General features: G+C 34.6%; 1 protein-coding gene across 1 annotated transcript in view; it reads right to left on the bottom strand.

The window, feature by feature from the left end:
* The window catches only part of LOC143243535 (uncharacterized), an 84,288-nt gene extending 68,513 nt beyond the window's left edge, over positions 1 to 15,775 (bottom strand). Inside the window, exon 1 of the mRNA XM_076487281.1 lies at positions 15,451 to 15,775. Coding sequence (XP_076343396.1) covers positions 15,451 to 15,586 — 136 coding nt within the window. The 5' untranslated portion in view covers positions 15,587 to 15,775. The remainder of the gene's footprint in view (positions 1 to 15,450) is intronic.
* Positions 15,776 to 17,161: the final 1,386 nt, after the last annotated feature.

Raw genomic sequence — 17,161 nt, 5'->3', positions numbered from 1 at the left:
AAAGTATTTTACATCAAAATCAAAGGAAGACCTGGCACTGGTCTTATTACCTTCATTTCTTGTCGCTTTATAAGTCTACGTAGATTCATTTCAACAACTAATGCTTTGACATTTAACAACAGTTCTTGAATTTCTTATATCAAACACCATGTTCGTCTCCTTGACAAATAACGATAAATTTGGTTTCAAGCATATTAAGTTAAGTTTACAAAATTACGCTACAGGTTTTGAAATGAGACGCATTTATATTATGAAAACTCAACGAAACGAAACAGCTTTGAGCAATTGCATGCAGCCATTTTGAAATATATATATATATATTGCACCATTATATGGATAACTGAGGACCATATGTTACAAGGTTCGTGTAAGTTTGACAATAATGACTCACATTTTCAGACTTAACGACGTAATATACCACATAAGTGAGTTATGTAAAGGCTTGAACGAAGGAGTCTTAATATACCAAGACCACTTGATACGTAGTTCGAATTAAGTAGTTTTGATATATTAAACTAATTCGCCCAAGCCTACGTGGCAACCTTTGTACCAGAAAAAAAAACAACTATGGATAACTTTTAAAGTCCTGTTTAGAATAAGTGGTCTAGTTTTTAATCATTTTATGGATGATGGTATGAACCACTATTCGACTGGAGAAGTGTGCGTTAATCGGTCATTGCAATTGTATCTGTGTTTATAAAAGATTTGTTTGCTTGTTTTATAGCAAAGCCACGTTGAGCTATGTGCCAAGTCCACTGAAAAAGTTTATAAAATTAAAAATTTGTATTTTGATGTGCTACATGTCTAAAATAAATATAATATTACAATATTTTTTGTGTAAAAATTAGTTATCAAACCTGTAGTTTGAACGGGATGCTTGGCCAGATAAACAGCATTTACACACGGAAAATTGAATAGAATATAACGAAAATCGATAGCCAACATCTACCATGAGGGCGTACCAGCAGTCTAACAGTTGCGTATATAAATACGACAAAGATGTCGTTGACAGGCGGTAAGGTGTTTTATACTGTTTTTGACAATTATCAACAGATTACTGAGTTGCCTTGAATCGTTTAATCAGTGATGCATTGTGGGAAACACACAGAGCTATTCTTCTTCCAAACGATCTTTATTCGAAACGTTACTTGTATTACAACACCCAAATGGTAGCCATTTCACTAACATTCTTGTCCACAATCTTCGATACTCATAGTTCTGTTGGATGTGAAAAGATTTGTCATCGTCTCTAGGTCACGTCGTATTTTCCTCGTGATTGGTGAATTTTAAACATAAGCAAATAATAAAACATATAAAACTAACGTTATCTCGAGCAATTACCGCAATATTACAATTGGTTCGAATTAAAAACACAAAGGCTTATCTGTACTCCGCCCACCACGGGTATCGAAACCTGCTTTCGAGTGGTGCGAGTCTGTAGACACACCGTTGTACCACAGAATATCCTCCCTAAATATCCTCATGCCCTAAAAGAAACCATCTGGAGCCCTAAACACAGACATTTTGTGTGAGAAATCTCCTCTCATTCAGTGGTCTTTGAAATATATATATAAGCCTAGAACGTTCAACTGCTAGATTAAAATGTTAAATCAAATGTAATAAACGGCTCTAGTAGAACAATGTTTTTAAAGTGAAGAGAACCTGATGAACACCTATGCTAGTTTCTTTAGCAATAACGTTTAATCTTTTTTTGAACAAGCTTTCCTATGTCAGTGGCAAATTATTAATATATTTCTGCTTCATTTTTGTTTCCTATTTATACATTTTGAAACAAAATTAACCATTTCTGATGAACCAATTTGATATACGTGTACATTAGAAAAAAAACTGAACTTGTTGCTACGTCCCTGTTCAATTACATTCCCCCCCAGCTCCCTATCCTACAACCTTATTTCAAACAGCCAGAGTAGCCCTGCTTTACGCACGTGTCAGGAAATATATTTACTAAAGAACTGTCGTAACTGCTTTATTCAGCACGTTAGAGTGAGCAAGAACGACATCAACAGACGCTCGAGTAGTTTCGTTGTCATGGAAACGATCATAGCTCGGCGCCAGGTGGTATGGCAGCAGACAAGTTGGCACCTCTGTAGTTGGTGACTCAGGTGTATAGCTTTCCATTTTCTCAGACAAAGGTTATTTGCTCTATTCAAGGGAAAATTGGGAAGGTTGCTACCAACCAATACCACCCATTGCTTTTCAACATGATGTTATGACTGTGCTGCACTCGCGCTTTGCTTTACTTTTTGTCTTATTTACCTTGTACTTATTGTTATTGTAAACATTGCACAGTGCTATTTATTGCTGGTAATCAAGAGAAATAGGTTTTGTTTCTTACTGGCAGTATATTACTTTCTTCTTTCGCTTCTCTCGGTTTATTCGTACTCTCTCACACCTCCGAGTATTTGTTGTTGAATTCACTTCTCAAAACCCACGCGGAAGTATTGGGATCTATAACGCTAAACTCCGGAGTTCAATACCCTGCAGTGAATACAACAGATTGACCATTGTGATTTTGTTCTAAACAAAGAAACAAGTAACTCAGAACCAACATTTGTCGTGCTTACTCTTAGTAGGGACTCACTTTGATAGAGCTTTAAATACCAGCCTGCTATTTACTATAATCTTATGGAAGAATAAAACACAAATCTACCTTCGGAATAATTCAATCTCAATATCATGCCATCAGCCAAGAAATAAAAACGAATACATAAAGTCTTACACCAAACCAGACAACGTTATTAGTGAGTTCCATATCACGTGTGGGTCGCTCATGGTGTTTAGCAGTTCATAAAAGAACAAGGTCGAATGTTGGTCACTAGTAGAGCTCATAATGTCAGAAAATATATTATATTACGGGGTTACACATACAGGACAGGTTTGGTTTGAATTTCACGTCCCTAACTGAGCTGTGTAAGACTAGCGTGAAGGCAGCTAGTCATCACCACACACTGTCAACTCTTGGGCTACTCTTTTACCAACGAATAGTGGAATTGACCGTCACATTATAACGCCCCCACGGCTGAAATGGCGAACATATTTGGTACGAGGGGGATTCGAACCCAAGACTCTCAGATTTGAGTCGAACGCCTTAGCCCACCTGGCCATGCCGGGCCCAAATCTGACTGTCATAAACTTAAACTGTAAGATAGTTTTGTTACATTTAAATCATTTTGTAACTGGACTTGAAATCAGTTATGTTAGAAGCAAGCGGACCATAGGAAGACCAAATAAAAGGGACCCGGCATGGCCAAGCGTGTTAAGGCGTTAAGACTCGTAAACTGAGGGTCGTAGGTTCGCATCCCCATCGCGCCAAACATGCTCGCCCTTTCAGTCGTGGGGGCGTTATAATGTTACGGTCAATCCCACTATTCGTTGGTAAAAGTGTATCCCAAGAGTTGGCGGTGGGTGGTGATGACTAGCTGCCTTCCTTCTAGTCTTACACTGTTAAATTAGGGACGGCTAGCACAGATAGCCACTGAGTAGCTTTGTGCGAAATTTAAAAACAAACAAACAACCAAATAAAAGGTGGATGGACGTAGTGAGAGAACATAAGAAAATGTGATGTGAATGCAGCCTTAGCATTCTTTGTTTGAAGTTGAGCACAAAGCCACAGAATTGGCTATCTGTGCTCTGTCCACTACGGGTATTGAAACCCGGTTTCTAGAGTTGTAAGTCCGCGGACATACTGCTATGCTCTAACACCGGATAGGAAGGAATCAAAAACAAGTACCAAAGAAGCAGATAAAAGCAGCGGTTCGATTCCTTGATTTGGACATAGCACCACAGGGAATCGAACCTCTGATTTTAGCGTTGTCACATCGGTGAACGGTAAAAGCTAAGACGAAGAGATAATAACACTTTGATTATTGAATCTGTGATTTATTTCCCTAAATGTAGGTACATGAAGACATATACACGTGCAAATGATCCCCCAGAGGGCAAATATACTCTCGCCTGTGGGTTATACAGAAAATTAATACAAATCAATGTGGCTTCCTTCTGTCGTTCATCAACAAAGTTTCATTAGAACTGTGCGACGTGAGTCCCCAATTTTACTCTGGCACAGCAAGAAGGAGATTAATAAATGTCCCATAGAAATCTAATTTGTTCTGCGAAGGAGGGACAGTAATTAGATATATGAAGTTGACTTACGAAGACTGATTGTATTAGTGTGCACCCCTGGAAGGAAGCTTACGTCACAGACAACATCACAAAAACTTGGATGAACATTATGTACAGTATCTAGCAATTATCGAACCTGAAAATATATTTAATTTCTATCATCAGGCTGTATAAGGTGGACTTCCCTTTAGAGAATCTCGAGTAGGCTCATGTCACTTCAGTCAAAGTTTACAAATGACTCTTTCAAATACACTGCGCAAGAACGGGCATTGCTCCGAGGAAATACATTGAGAACTTTTAAAGAGAAAAAAAAGTTACAATAACTTCCATCGGACATGACATTCTTATGCTTTTGGTTTGAAAATGAAAATAAGAGATTTATACATAAAACTAAAGAAACAAAAAAAACAAAGAAAACGTGTCGCGCATATTATCTGATAAGATTTCAAAATTACCAGCAACTTAACTTCCAGTCGATGTTTTTTGAATTTCGCGCAAAGCTACTCCAGGGCTATCTGCGCTAGCCGTCCCTAATTTAGCAGTGTAAGACTAGAGGGAATGCAGCGAGTCATCACCACCCACCGCCAACTCCTGGGCTACTCTTTTACCAACGAATAGTGGGATTGACCGTTACATTATAATGCCTCCACGGCTGGGAGGGCAAGCATATTTGGTACGACCGGGATTCGAACCCGCGACCTTCGGATTACGAGCCAAACGCCTTAACCACGTGACCATGCCGGGCCAATTCCAGTCGATGTTGGTTCCCTTTTACAGACGTTACTTTTACATCGGTACTTGCAATCTGAGGATCGCGGGTTCAAATCCCTGTTACCGACTTTGGTCGCCCTTTCAGCCGTGGAGCGTTATAATTTCCAGTCAATCCCACTATTCGCTGATAAAAGAGTAGCCCAAGAGTTGGCGGAAGATGGTATTGAGTAACTGTCTTCGTTCTAAACTACAATTATTAAATTATGGACGGTTAATGCAGATAGTCCCTAGTGTAGTTTTGCGCGAAATTTAAAACAAACAAATCATATTGACAGTACCCCACTACTAATGAAGGGCTAGGCATGACCTGATAGTTAGTTTACTGGGATGCGTACCGCAATGTTAGGTTTCGAGCCGCAATGTGATCCTGAAAATGCTCAACTCTTTCGATTGTGGATGCTTTATAACTATGGCATTCCATTTGGCTATTTTGTTAAGATTAGCTCTATATGAGAAAGAAGCTTTTGACTTGTTGCTCTCTCTATGGTCAGAAAATCCAAATCAGAAAAAGCTGTGCTTGAACCTAAAAGACCTCTCATCTGGTTATTTAGCTCATGTGAATCAAAGGTGTCATCTTGATTGAAAATATCAAGTTCCCCATGCGGAAAACTTGAGCAACAACTAGTGAACTGTATGAAAATCTTTTGTCTCTTTGTATCAAATTTCTATTGTTTTTACATAAACCTCAAGTCAAACATATGAGCAAATTTACTAAGAGCAACAACTTTCGCTAAATACATTGCAACACACATACATGTATTTTGTGGTTCATGAATCTATAAACACTTGATTTTTCAAATCCTTTGGATAAAGTCTAATTAATTTTGGCCCATTATTTAACTCAGCATAACATGAAAATACAAAACCCTTTAACCCGAGTGCTTTCGAAACGTAGACCCTTCTTCATCAGGAGCCTGTTAGACATTTGAAAGATGGACATTTATTCATCAGAAACCTGTTGGAGATTCGACAGATGGGCATTTCTTCATCAGAAACCTGTTGAAGGTTCGACAGATGGGCATTTCTTCATCAGGAGCCCGTTAGAGATTTGAAAGATGGTCATTTCTTCATCAGAAACCTGTTGGAGATTTGAAAGATGGTCATTTCTTCATCAGGGGCCTGTTGGAGAAAGGTCCATCTTTCTAAAGCAATCGCGTTATAGGGTTTTGTGTTAGAATGATTTTTATGTATGTTCTTAGCATCATGAATGTAGTATGACGTATCGGTTAACAAAGTAACGTTGAGATAATCGTGTCATATAGGAACAGATTTACATATTAGTATGAACCTCGTAATGTCTTGTACATTTAACATAAAAAGGGTTTCTTCGATTTTTTTATAGCCCAAACTTACGCTATTGGCTACCATGCTATGTCTACCACGCGTTTTCAAAACCCAGATTTTGGTTTCTAGCGTGATAGCCCTCAAACTTTCCGCTGAGAGACCGGGGATTCTCTTCTTCTATTCGTAATACTGTAGAAACCTGAGAATTTTTATGCAAATAAAGAAATTTAATAAACTATGGCTTTAAAGTTTCTATCCAATACCTTCGACTCCTGGTTTGTTTTGAATTTCGCCCAAAGTTACTCGAAGGCTATATGCACTAGCCGTCCCTAATTTAGCAGTGTAATACTAAAGGGAAAGCAGCTAGTCTTCACCACCCACCGCCAACTCTTGGCCTACTTTTTTAGCAACGAATAGTGAGATTGACTGTCACAATATAACGCCCCCACGGCTGAAAGGGCGAGCAAGTTTGGTGCGACGGGGATTCGAACCCATGACCTTCTGAATACGAGTCGAGTGTTTTAACCACCTGGCCATGCCGGGGCCTTAGCAGGCTAATAATAATGTCTTTCTTCACATCCTCTTCCCCCAGAAAGGTGGTTGTGTTACATTGTTCGACATGGAATAAATTAGCTTTGTTTCAGATACTGGTTTAAATATTATTGAAGTGCCACATAAATTATTATTATTAAAATAAAAGATTACCTTAATGTGATTCTAAATATAACTTTTATATAATATACAATATTAGCCAAATATGATATATTTCCTAAATATAATTTTGTTTCTGTGTGTTTAAGGGCAGAACTACCCAATAGATTATCTGCACTGTGCCCTACTCGATTGTCGGCATGTAAGCCCTCCAGTCTACTGGTAAGCCAGCCACTGTGGAAGTGAGGGTAGGGGCTTTAAGTGTAACCTGAATATTATTCAAGTTACGAGTGCAACATTATCTAGACATCAAAATATCCATGAAATAATTATTAAAGTAGCTTGTCACATAAAACAGGTAAAAGATACATATAAACTAATTTACATAAAAAGTAAAAATCATCGAGTTCGTAATATCCAAACGAGGAGTCTAGACTTTATTTGATCACTTAAAGCTATACGAGGTAGTAAACTTAATTAACAAAGAAAGGTACATCTGTTCTGGAATCAGAGAGAAATTCGACAAACCATTAGATATTTAACATTACAGTATAGACAGTTTTCCAGCAGAGCCTTTAAAGGAAATTAAACACCTAGTTAATACATCACTCACCTTTAATACAGGTAAATACTAACACTTGAGCAGTACTACTAAAAGTCACCTTTAATATAGGTAAACACTAACACTTCAGTAGTACTGCTAAAAGAAACCTTTAATATAGGTAAACACTAACACCTGAGTAGTACTGCTAAAAGTCATCCTTAATACAGGTAAACACTAACACCTGAGTAGTGCTGCTAAAAGTCATTGTTAATTGAGTTAAACATTACACAGCGATAATTTCACGACTCTCTCAAAATATACATAGAAGTTGAAAGTAAGAAGTAGGAATAGGATGAGGCGTTTTGTTTATTTAAGAACGAATCTCGTTGGTGATGTCAACAATTAGTTACAGGAAGGATAACATTAGTTTATCAGAGTTCAGGCGAAGGATGACAACAGTTGACTAGAAATTAGGTGAAAGACGAAAACAGCTCTCTTTAATCTTTAAGAACCGTTCAAGAGAGATCCCAATTAGAGCTGAATATGTGACTATTACAATGTTAGATATGGTTGTTCCTACTGTAAGGATGAACACATGGACCCTATTTGCGGAAACAAAACGACAGAAACATTTAAAATATGACATTATCTACGAATGACGATAAAAGGTAAGAAAGTTTCGAAACGTGCAGAAAGAATTGCTCAACCTGTTTACGAAACTGAGAAGGTACTTCGGGTGCAAAATGAGATGTGAGGAAAGGCGAGTACACATTCTCATGGGTATAACTAAACGAAGAACTTGAGTGAGAAGCTCACCTGGCTGGATGATATTAGAAAACGGATTAGACATAAGAATATTGAATTAGGAAATTTGATACAAGCAGCAAGAGCTGTGAACAATGGAGAATACAACTACACAGTTAGAACTATAATAAACACCATTTTTAATTTATCAGTAAATCTAATAGTGTTGCTTTTAAAATTTTAAAATGCATCTAAAACAATTTAGTATAAAGTGTCATAACCTTGTATAAAGTAACTACATCTAAGAAAATTAAAAGCATTCTTAAGTAACATATATTGTATTTATTTTATAAATTATCTAGTAAAAACGCCAATATATCGTACTTACCTTATAAATTATCTAGTAAAAATACCAATATATCGTACTTACCTTATAAATTACAGAGTAAAAATACCAATGTATCGTACTTACCTTATAAATTATCTACTAAAAATACCAATATATCGTACTTACCTCATAAATTATCTAGTAAAAATACCAATATATCGTACTTACCTTATTAATTATCGAGTAAAAAAACCAATATATCGTACTTACTTTATAAATTATCTAGTAAAAATACCAATATATCGTACTTACCTTATAAATTATCTAGTAACAATACCAATATATCGTACTTACCTTAAACATTATCTAGTAAAACCACCAATATATCGTACTTACCTTATAAATTATCGAGTAAAAATACCTATATATCGTACTTACCTTATAAATTATCGAGTAAAAAACACCAATATATCGTTGCTTACTTTATAAATTATCTAGTAAAAATACCAATATATCGTACTTACCTTATAAATTATCTAGTAAAAATACCAATATATCGTACTTACCTTATAAATTATTGAGTGAAAACACCAATATATCGTACTTACCTTAAAAATTATCTAGTAAAACCACCAATATATCGTACTTACCTTATAAATTATCTAGTAAAAACACCAATATATCGTACTTACCTTATCAATTATCTAGTAAAAATACCAATATATCGTACTTACCTTATAAATTATCGAGTAAAAACACCAATATATCGTACTTACCTTATAAATTATCTAGTAAAAATACCAATATATCGTACTTACCTTATAAATTATCGAGTAAAAACACCAATATATCGTACTTACTTTATAAATTATCTAGTAAAAATTCCAATATATCGTACTTACCTTATAAATTATCTATTAAAAATACCAATATATCGTACTTACCTTATAAATTATTGAGTAAAAACACCAATATATCGTACTTACCTTATAAATTATCTAGTAAAAACACCAATATGTCATACTTACCTTATAAATTATTGAGTAAAAACACCAATATATCGTACTTACCTTATAAATTATCTAGTAAAAATACCAATATATCGTACTTACCTTATAAATTACAGAGTAAAAACACCAATATATCGTACTTACCTTATAAATTATCTAGTAAAAACACCAATATATCGTACTTACCCTATAAATTATTGAGTAAAAATACCAATATATCGTACTTACCTTATAAATTATCGAGTAAAAATACCAATATATCGCACTTACCTTATAAATTATCTAGTAAAAATACCAATATATCGTACTTACCTTATAAATTATCGAGTAAAAACACCAATATATTGTACTTACCTTATAAATTATCTAGTAAAAATACCAATATATCGTACTTACCTTATAAATTATAGAGTAAAAATACCAATGTATCGTACTTACCTTATAAATTATCTAGTAAAAACACCAATATATCGTACTTACCTTATAAATTATCGAGTAAAAACACCAATATATCGTACTTACCTTATAAATTATCTAGTAAAAAATACCAATATATCGCACTTACCCTATATAATTATCTAGTAAAAATACCAATATATCAAAACTTACCTTATAAATTATTGAGTAAAAAATACCAATATATCGTAATTTACCTTATAAATTATCTAGTAAAAAATACCAATATATCATTCTTACCTTATAAAGTATCGAGTAAAACACCAATATATCGTAATTTACCTTATAAATTATCCAGTAAAAACACCAATATATCGTACTTACCTTATAAATTATCTAGTAAAAACACCAATATATTGTACTTACCTTATAAATTATCTAGTAAAAGTACCAATATATCGTACTTACCTTATAAATTATTGAGTAAAAACACCAATATATCGTACTTACCTTATAAATTATCTAGTAAAAACACCAATATATCGTACTTACCTTATAAATTATCGAGTAAAAACACCAATATATCGTACTTACCTTATAAATTATCTAGTAAAAATACCAATATATCGCACTTACCCTATAAATTATCTAGTAAAAATACCAATATATCGTACTTACCTTATAAATTATTGAGTAAAAATACCAATATATCGTACTTACCTTATAAATTATCTAGTAAAAATACCAATATATCGTACTTACCTTATAAAGTATCGAGTAAAAACACCAATATATCGTACTTACCTTATAAATTATCTAGTAAAAACACCAATATATCGTACTTACCTTATAAATTATCTAGTAAAAACACCAATATATTGTACTTACCTTATAAATTATTGAGTAAAAATACCAATATATCGTACTTACCTTATAAATTATCGAGTAAAAATACCAATATATCGCACTTACCTTATAAATTATCTAGTAAAAATACCAATATATCGTACTTACCTTATAAATTATCGAGTAAAAACACCAATATATTGTACTTACCTTATAAATTATCTAGTAAAAATACCAATATATCGTACTTACCTTATAAATTACAGAGTAAAAATACCAATGTATCGTACTTACCTTATAAATTATCTAGTAAAAACACCAATATATCGTACTTACCTTATAAATTATCGAGTAAAAACACCAATATATCGTACTTACCTTATAAATTATCTAGTAAAAATACCAATATATCGCACTTACCCTATAAATTATCTAGTAAAAATACCAATATATCGTACTTACCTTATAAATTATTGAGTAAAAATACCAATATATCGTACTTACCTTATAAATTATCTAGTAAAAATACCAATATATCGTACTTACCTTATAAATTATTGAGTAAAAATACCAATATATCGTACTTACCTTATAAATTATCTAGTAAAAATACCAATATATCGTACTTACCTTATAAAGTATCGAGTAAAAACACCAATATATCGTACTTACCTTATAAATTATCTAGTAAAAATACCAATATATCGTACTTACCTTGTAAGTTTCTATTTTATGGTATCAAGGTTATTGATATATATTTTTATTTTATCGTATTCACAGAAAAGTTTTATTTGTTTGTAATTAAACACAAATGGCTATCGGTGTTTTGCTCACAACGGGCATCGAAACCCGGGTTTAGTGTTGTATATTCCATACCCGCCGCCCTGCCAAATAAATATAATAATATGAATTTCATCAAGTTTTTTCTCGATACACCAAACGACTTGTTTGTTTATTGTTAAGCACAAAGCTATACAGTATATAATGTGTGATCTGCTCACCTTAGGTATCGAAGCCCGATCATTAACATGGAAATATATAACTGCTCATCAGGTTGCATAATACAATAATGTGTTGTAATATGAAAGAGTTAGATGCTTTTTCGTGAAGTAATTTGTGGTAACCAGTAAAAATCAAAATAATAACGGATATCCGTCACTTTATGAAACTACAACGGTTGTAATGATTGGTAAGCCTCACTACTTATAAGCATTGAATTATGGATGAATGGGTATAGATTTTCTTTGTTTAAAGCTAAGCACAAATATACAGAACGGGCTACACGTACTCTGCCCACCACATGGTTTTTATCAGACTCTCCGCTGAGCCATTAGGCTTAATATACGTCATTACAAACTTATTACTTCTGACGCGACGAGAAAATGATTATTACTGTAGACCACTGGTTTTACTGATTGATACCACAGACTACCGGTTATACTGATTAATACCACAGAACACTGGTTATACTTATTAGTACCACGGACCACTGGTTATAGTGATTAATATCACATACCACTGGTTACAATGATTAATACCGCAGACCACTGGTTATACTGATTAGTACCACAGACCACTGGTTATACTTATTAGTACCACAGGCCAGTGGTCATAATGATTAATATTACAGAACATTGGTTATAATGATTAGCACCACAGACCAGTGGTCATAATAATTAATACCACAGACCATTGGTTATACTGATTAGTACCACAGACCACTGGTTATACTTATTAGTACCACAGACCACTGGTTAAACTTGTTAGTACCACGGACCACTGGTTATAGTGATTAATATCACATACCACTGGTTACAATGATTAATATCGCAGACCACTGGTTGTACTTATTAGTACCAGAGACCACTGGTTATACTGATTAATACTACAGACCACTGGTTATACTGATTAGTACCAGAGACCACTGGTCATACTGATTAAAACCATAGTCCACTGGTTATACTTATTAGTACCACAGACCACTGAATATACTGATTAATATCATAGACTACTGGTTACAATGATTAATACCGCAGACTACTGGTTACACTGGTTAATAATACAGACCACTGTGACTATATAAAAATTTGGAATCACGTCACTTGTAAGTACAAAACGATTTCAAAAAAATTGACAAACATCAAATCATTTATTTATATCGATGGAAACCAAGATATACAGATTTAACAAAAATAATGTACGGTTGTTTGTCTTCTCGATTTAGTGAAGGCTTTGGATACAATCTGACATATGTTAGAGATGGAAGTAACGTGAGGAATTACTCGCTAGTTATCAAACTTTCTAGAAAATCAAAATTGTCGGGTAAATGTCGAGGGCATCTGCTCGGAATGTTTAACTCCTGAGGCAGGTGTACCGCAAAGAGGGGTAGTTAGCCCCATATACTTCATCATGTATTTAAGAGACATGCTATTAAACGCTCAAAATTACTGTTTCACATTACAATTTGAAGACGATGTAACTATTTGGAAGAGACAAGAGACGTCATCAACAGTAATCAAAGATTTACAGCCCTCATAAAATAACAATTAATACACCAAAAACACAAATATTAGTACTGGCAAAACTAACTAAAATAAACCCCAAAGTCTATCCTAACGGAACATTTCTCCAAATTAGCTATATCAACAAACGTCTTGGTCTCAATTTGTAACGCAAAATTAACCTGGAAAAATATAGAAATAAAATATCAAAAAAAATCTGACAAATATTAAATCAAGTTAGAAATCTGTAAGGAAATAATACAGGAACAACACCAACTAACATATTAAAAATATACAAAGTAACAACACCAACTAACACATTAAAAATATACAAAGTAACAACACCAACTTACACATTAAAAATGTACAAAGTAACAACACCAACTTACCATATTAAAAATATACAAAATAGCAACACCAAGTAACATATTAAAAATGTACAATGTAACAACATCAACTTACATATTAAAAATATACAAAGTAGCAACACCAAGTAACATATTAAAAATATGCAAAGTAACAACACCAACGTACATATTAAAAATATACAAAGTAACAACTTGTTTGTTTTTAGAATTTCGCACAAAGCTACTCGAGGGCTATCTTTGCTAGCCGTCCCTAATTTAGCAGTGTAAGACTAGACGGAAGGCAGCTAGTCATCACCACCCACCGCCAACTCTTGGACTACTCTTTTACAAACGAATAGTGGGATTAACCGTCACATTATAACGCCTCCACGGCTGAAAGGCCGAGAATGTTTGGCGTGACGGGGATGCGAACCCGCGACCCTCAGATTATGAGTCGCACGCCTTAACACGCTTGGCCATGGCGGGCCTGAAAGTAACAACCCAAAGTAATATATTAAAAATACACCAACAACACATACACCAATCATGGAATACGTTTGTCCAGTCTCGACCACTGTTGTACAAAGAATTAAACCACACAAACAGTATTCACTAGCGCCCACAAGGTTTTCCTTTCAACAAACTGTAAATTCCTACATAAATACACAAACATACAGACTTCTAATCAGATCATTCACGTGCTTTAAGATAAACTTATATCAAACCGAAGTCTTAGCGAACTAGATCTATACATCATACATGATGAAAATGATCCTAGGCTTCTTTCACCCTTATATATGTACCATAAGTTTATTAATATATCACCTATTGTTAAACCTACCTAATTCATCAGTTGTTTTTTAATACACTGTATCCAAAAGGTATTTATGTAAATACACATAAAATTAGCCAAAAAAATAAAAAACATTGGAGTGTATGGACTATGTATATAGCTAGTGTGTTAAAATATAAATGATGAACGTTCGAACATAATGTGCGTGGCCTGATAGGGGGTTGGGGGGTTTGTATTCATATACATGGACGTTTGTGAAAACAGTCCTTTCTATATTGCATTCACCATTTAACAGCTGCCTATATATAAGATACTAATAACACCATAAAAATGCGGAAGGAAGAAGTCAAGGTTGTACCTGACCCTCCCAGGTCCATCCAAGGTACCTAAATACCGATAATTAAAAAAAGTGAACCACATTTTCAACGCGTACTTCAATTGCAGGTCAGCTTAATAGCAGGAGACGCTACGCTCTCAACAATATAGCGCTTTACAAGTAGTTCAGCGCTTTTGTTGCAAGACACACTTACTACCTGATACAAATAAATAGCTTCAACTGCATTAAATTATATTATCTTGTTTCTAGAGTAGTGCTTTTCAATGCACTACAGGAGCAAACACTTTCCCTTACACACACACGAAGTTCACCAAATATCGAAATGAAAAATACAGCGTAATATTTCACGTGGATACGAAAGAATGAAAAACATGCAACATAGTTAACCCTATTTCTACAGATGAGAAGGATACGTGAGAATGCATGCGAATGTTGTAACAAAACAAATATTGTGTTCGTTTGAAGTTAAACATAAAACTACACAATAGGCTATCTGTGCTCTTCCCACCACGGGTATCAAAACTGAGTTTGAAGAGTAAACGTCCGCAAACATGCCGCTGTGTCACTGAGTTAGGACAACTCGTTGTGGTAAAAGTTTAAAGTTCAAAATTTAATAAATAAATCATCACATATAAATTAGGATGAATAAACTTTGAACCTCAAATATTTCTGCGCTATCAGCGAAAGTAGTCAAATTCTGATCAGTTTCGTCTTTTTTATTCGTAACCTACAAGTTAGAAACGACTAGGTCTTACCTTGCAGGTCTCTGAGCCCAATGTTCGCGTTTGCTGGTTCAGCGTGGGCGAAGATTGACACAACAAATAGATTAATAAAGAGGCATTCACTGGACACATTCCTCTTGAAATAAACACAAGACGATTTAATGTTCATTGTTTTTCTTCGAGTTTTAAGCCTAGAATGTCTCTACCGAATTCATTCAGCACGTGCTTAGAAATTCGAAGGGTTTTAAGCTGTTTTCGGTGTCTGCTTCTTACACCTGGGTGCTGATTCTCTCGTCTGCTTTCTCGTCACACTAGTTACTGTGTGTGTGACTCACGCGTTCAAGCCTAACGTTTCGTTGGCGCCAGGTTGGTTATCTCGAAGTCGTCTAATCACAATTGAACGCGCGTCATCAGCTCTCGTAATCTCGGAACCAGACTCTATAAACATAAAGTTCCCAAGGGAGCATCTGTCTATTTAGTACCCATCGATACATCTGCTGCTATTATTTTATAAGTGCAGAAAATTCATTCCAGCTTAAGTGGTTCGCAGCAGGTTGAATGTGTAAACTGACGCTCTTGTGATGAGTGTAATTTCCCTAACGAATTATTACTGTTTACTATGGTTGGTACAACATTACTTGAGTTCCGAAGTCATTTTTATTTCGAAACTTGAGAAACTCACCTGTTAGTTTTTTATGTTTTGAACCGGATTTATCGTGTTTATAAAGTTCTGAATACGAGGATAAAAATCAAGCATGATATACAAACTGATTCGCACAACATAACACAAAGATGAATGTATAGAGTTCGATATAATCGTTATTTGTTTCTATAAAAAATTATCTACTAAGTTTTTAAATATGTATTACCATAACATTTGTATATACACAATTTGTGTAATATTAACTACTTTAAAGTTTGAAATGAACAGGTTTTGTGCTTTTACCAAAACCAAAAGTGTTGTGTGAAAGCGCTTAAGCTAAAATACGGTTATTTATGAACTTGTACCTAGTTTGTTTGTTTGTTTGTTTTGGAATTTCGCACAAAGTTACTCGAGGGCTATCTGTGCTAGCCGTCCCTAATTTAGCAGTGTAAGACTAGACGGAAGGCAGCTAGTCATCACTACCCACCGCCAACTCTTGGGCTACTCTTTTACCAACGAATAGTGGGATTGACCGTAACATTATAACGCCCCCACGGCTGGGAGGGCGAGCATGTTTGGCGCGACTCGGGCGCGAGCCCACGACCCTCAGATTACGAAGCGCAAGCCTTAACGCGCTAGGCCATGCCAGGCCCCACCTAGTTTGTAAACTGTCAATAATACGTTTCTTTTTACGCCATAAAAATGCTGAATGTTTTAAATCTCTGAGTTAGACAAACCCTCGTTATAAGCTAAAACTAACACCATGACACATCTCACTAGGAGTTGAATCTAAAACCATGACAACACACGCTAGAAGCTAAATCTAATCTAAATCAGCTAACGCTTACTAGGAGCTGAATCCAAAATAACAACACTCGCTAGAAGTTAAATTTAATTTGAATCAGTTAACGCTTACTAGAAGCTGAATCTAAAATAACAACACTCGCTAGAAACTAAATCTAATCTGAATCAGTTAACGCTTACTAGAAGCTGAATTTAAAATAACAACACTCGCTAAAAGCTAAATCTAATCTGAATCAGTTAACGCTTACTAGAAGCTGAATTTAAAATAACAACACTCGCTGGAAGCTAAATCTAATC

This window comes from Tachypleus tridentatus, chromosome 2, assembly GCF_004210375.1.
Source record: "Tachypleus tridentatus isolate NWPU-2018 chromosome 2, ASM421037v1, whole genome shotgun sequence".
Lineage (NCBI taxonomy): Eukaryota > Metazoa > Arthropoda > Merostomata > Xiphosura > Limulidae > Tachypleus > Tachypleus tridentatus.
Note: the sequence above shows the minus strand (reverse complement) of the source record. Positions and strands in the feature narration are given on the sequence as shown.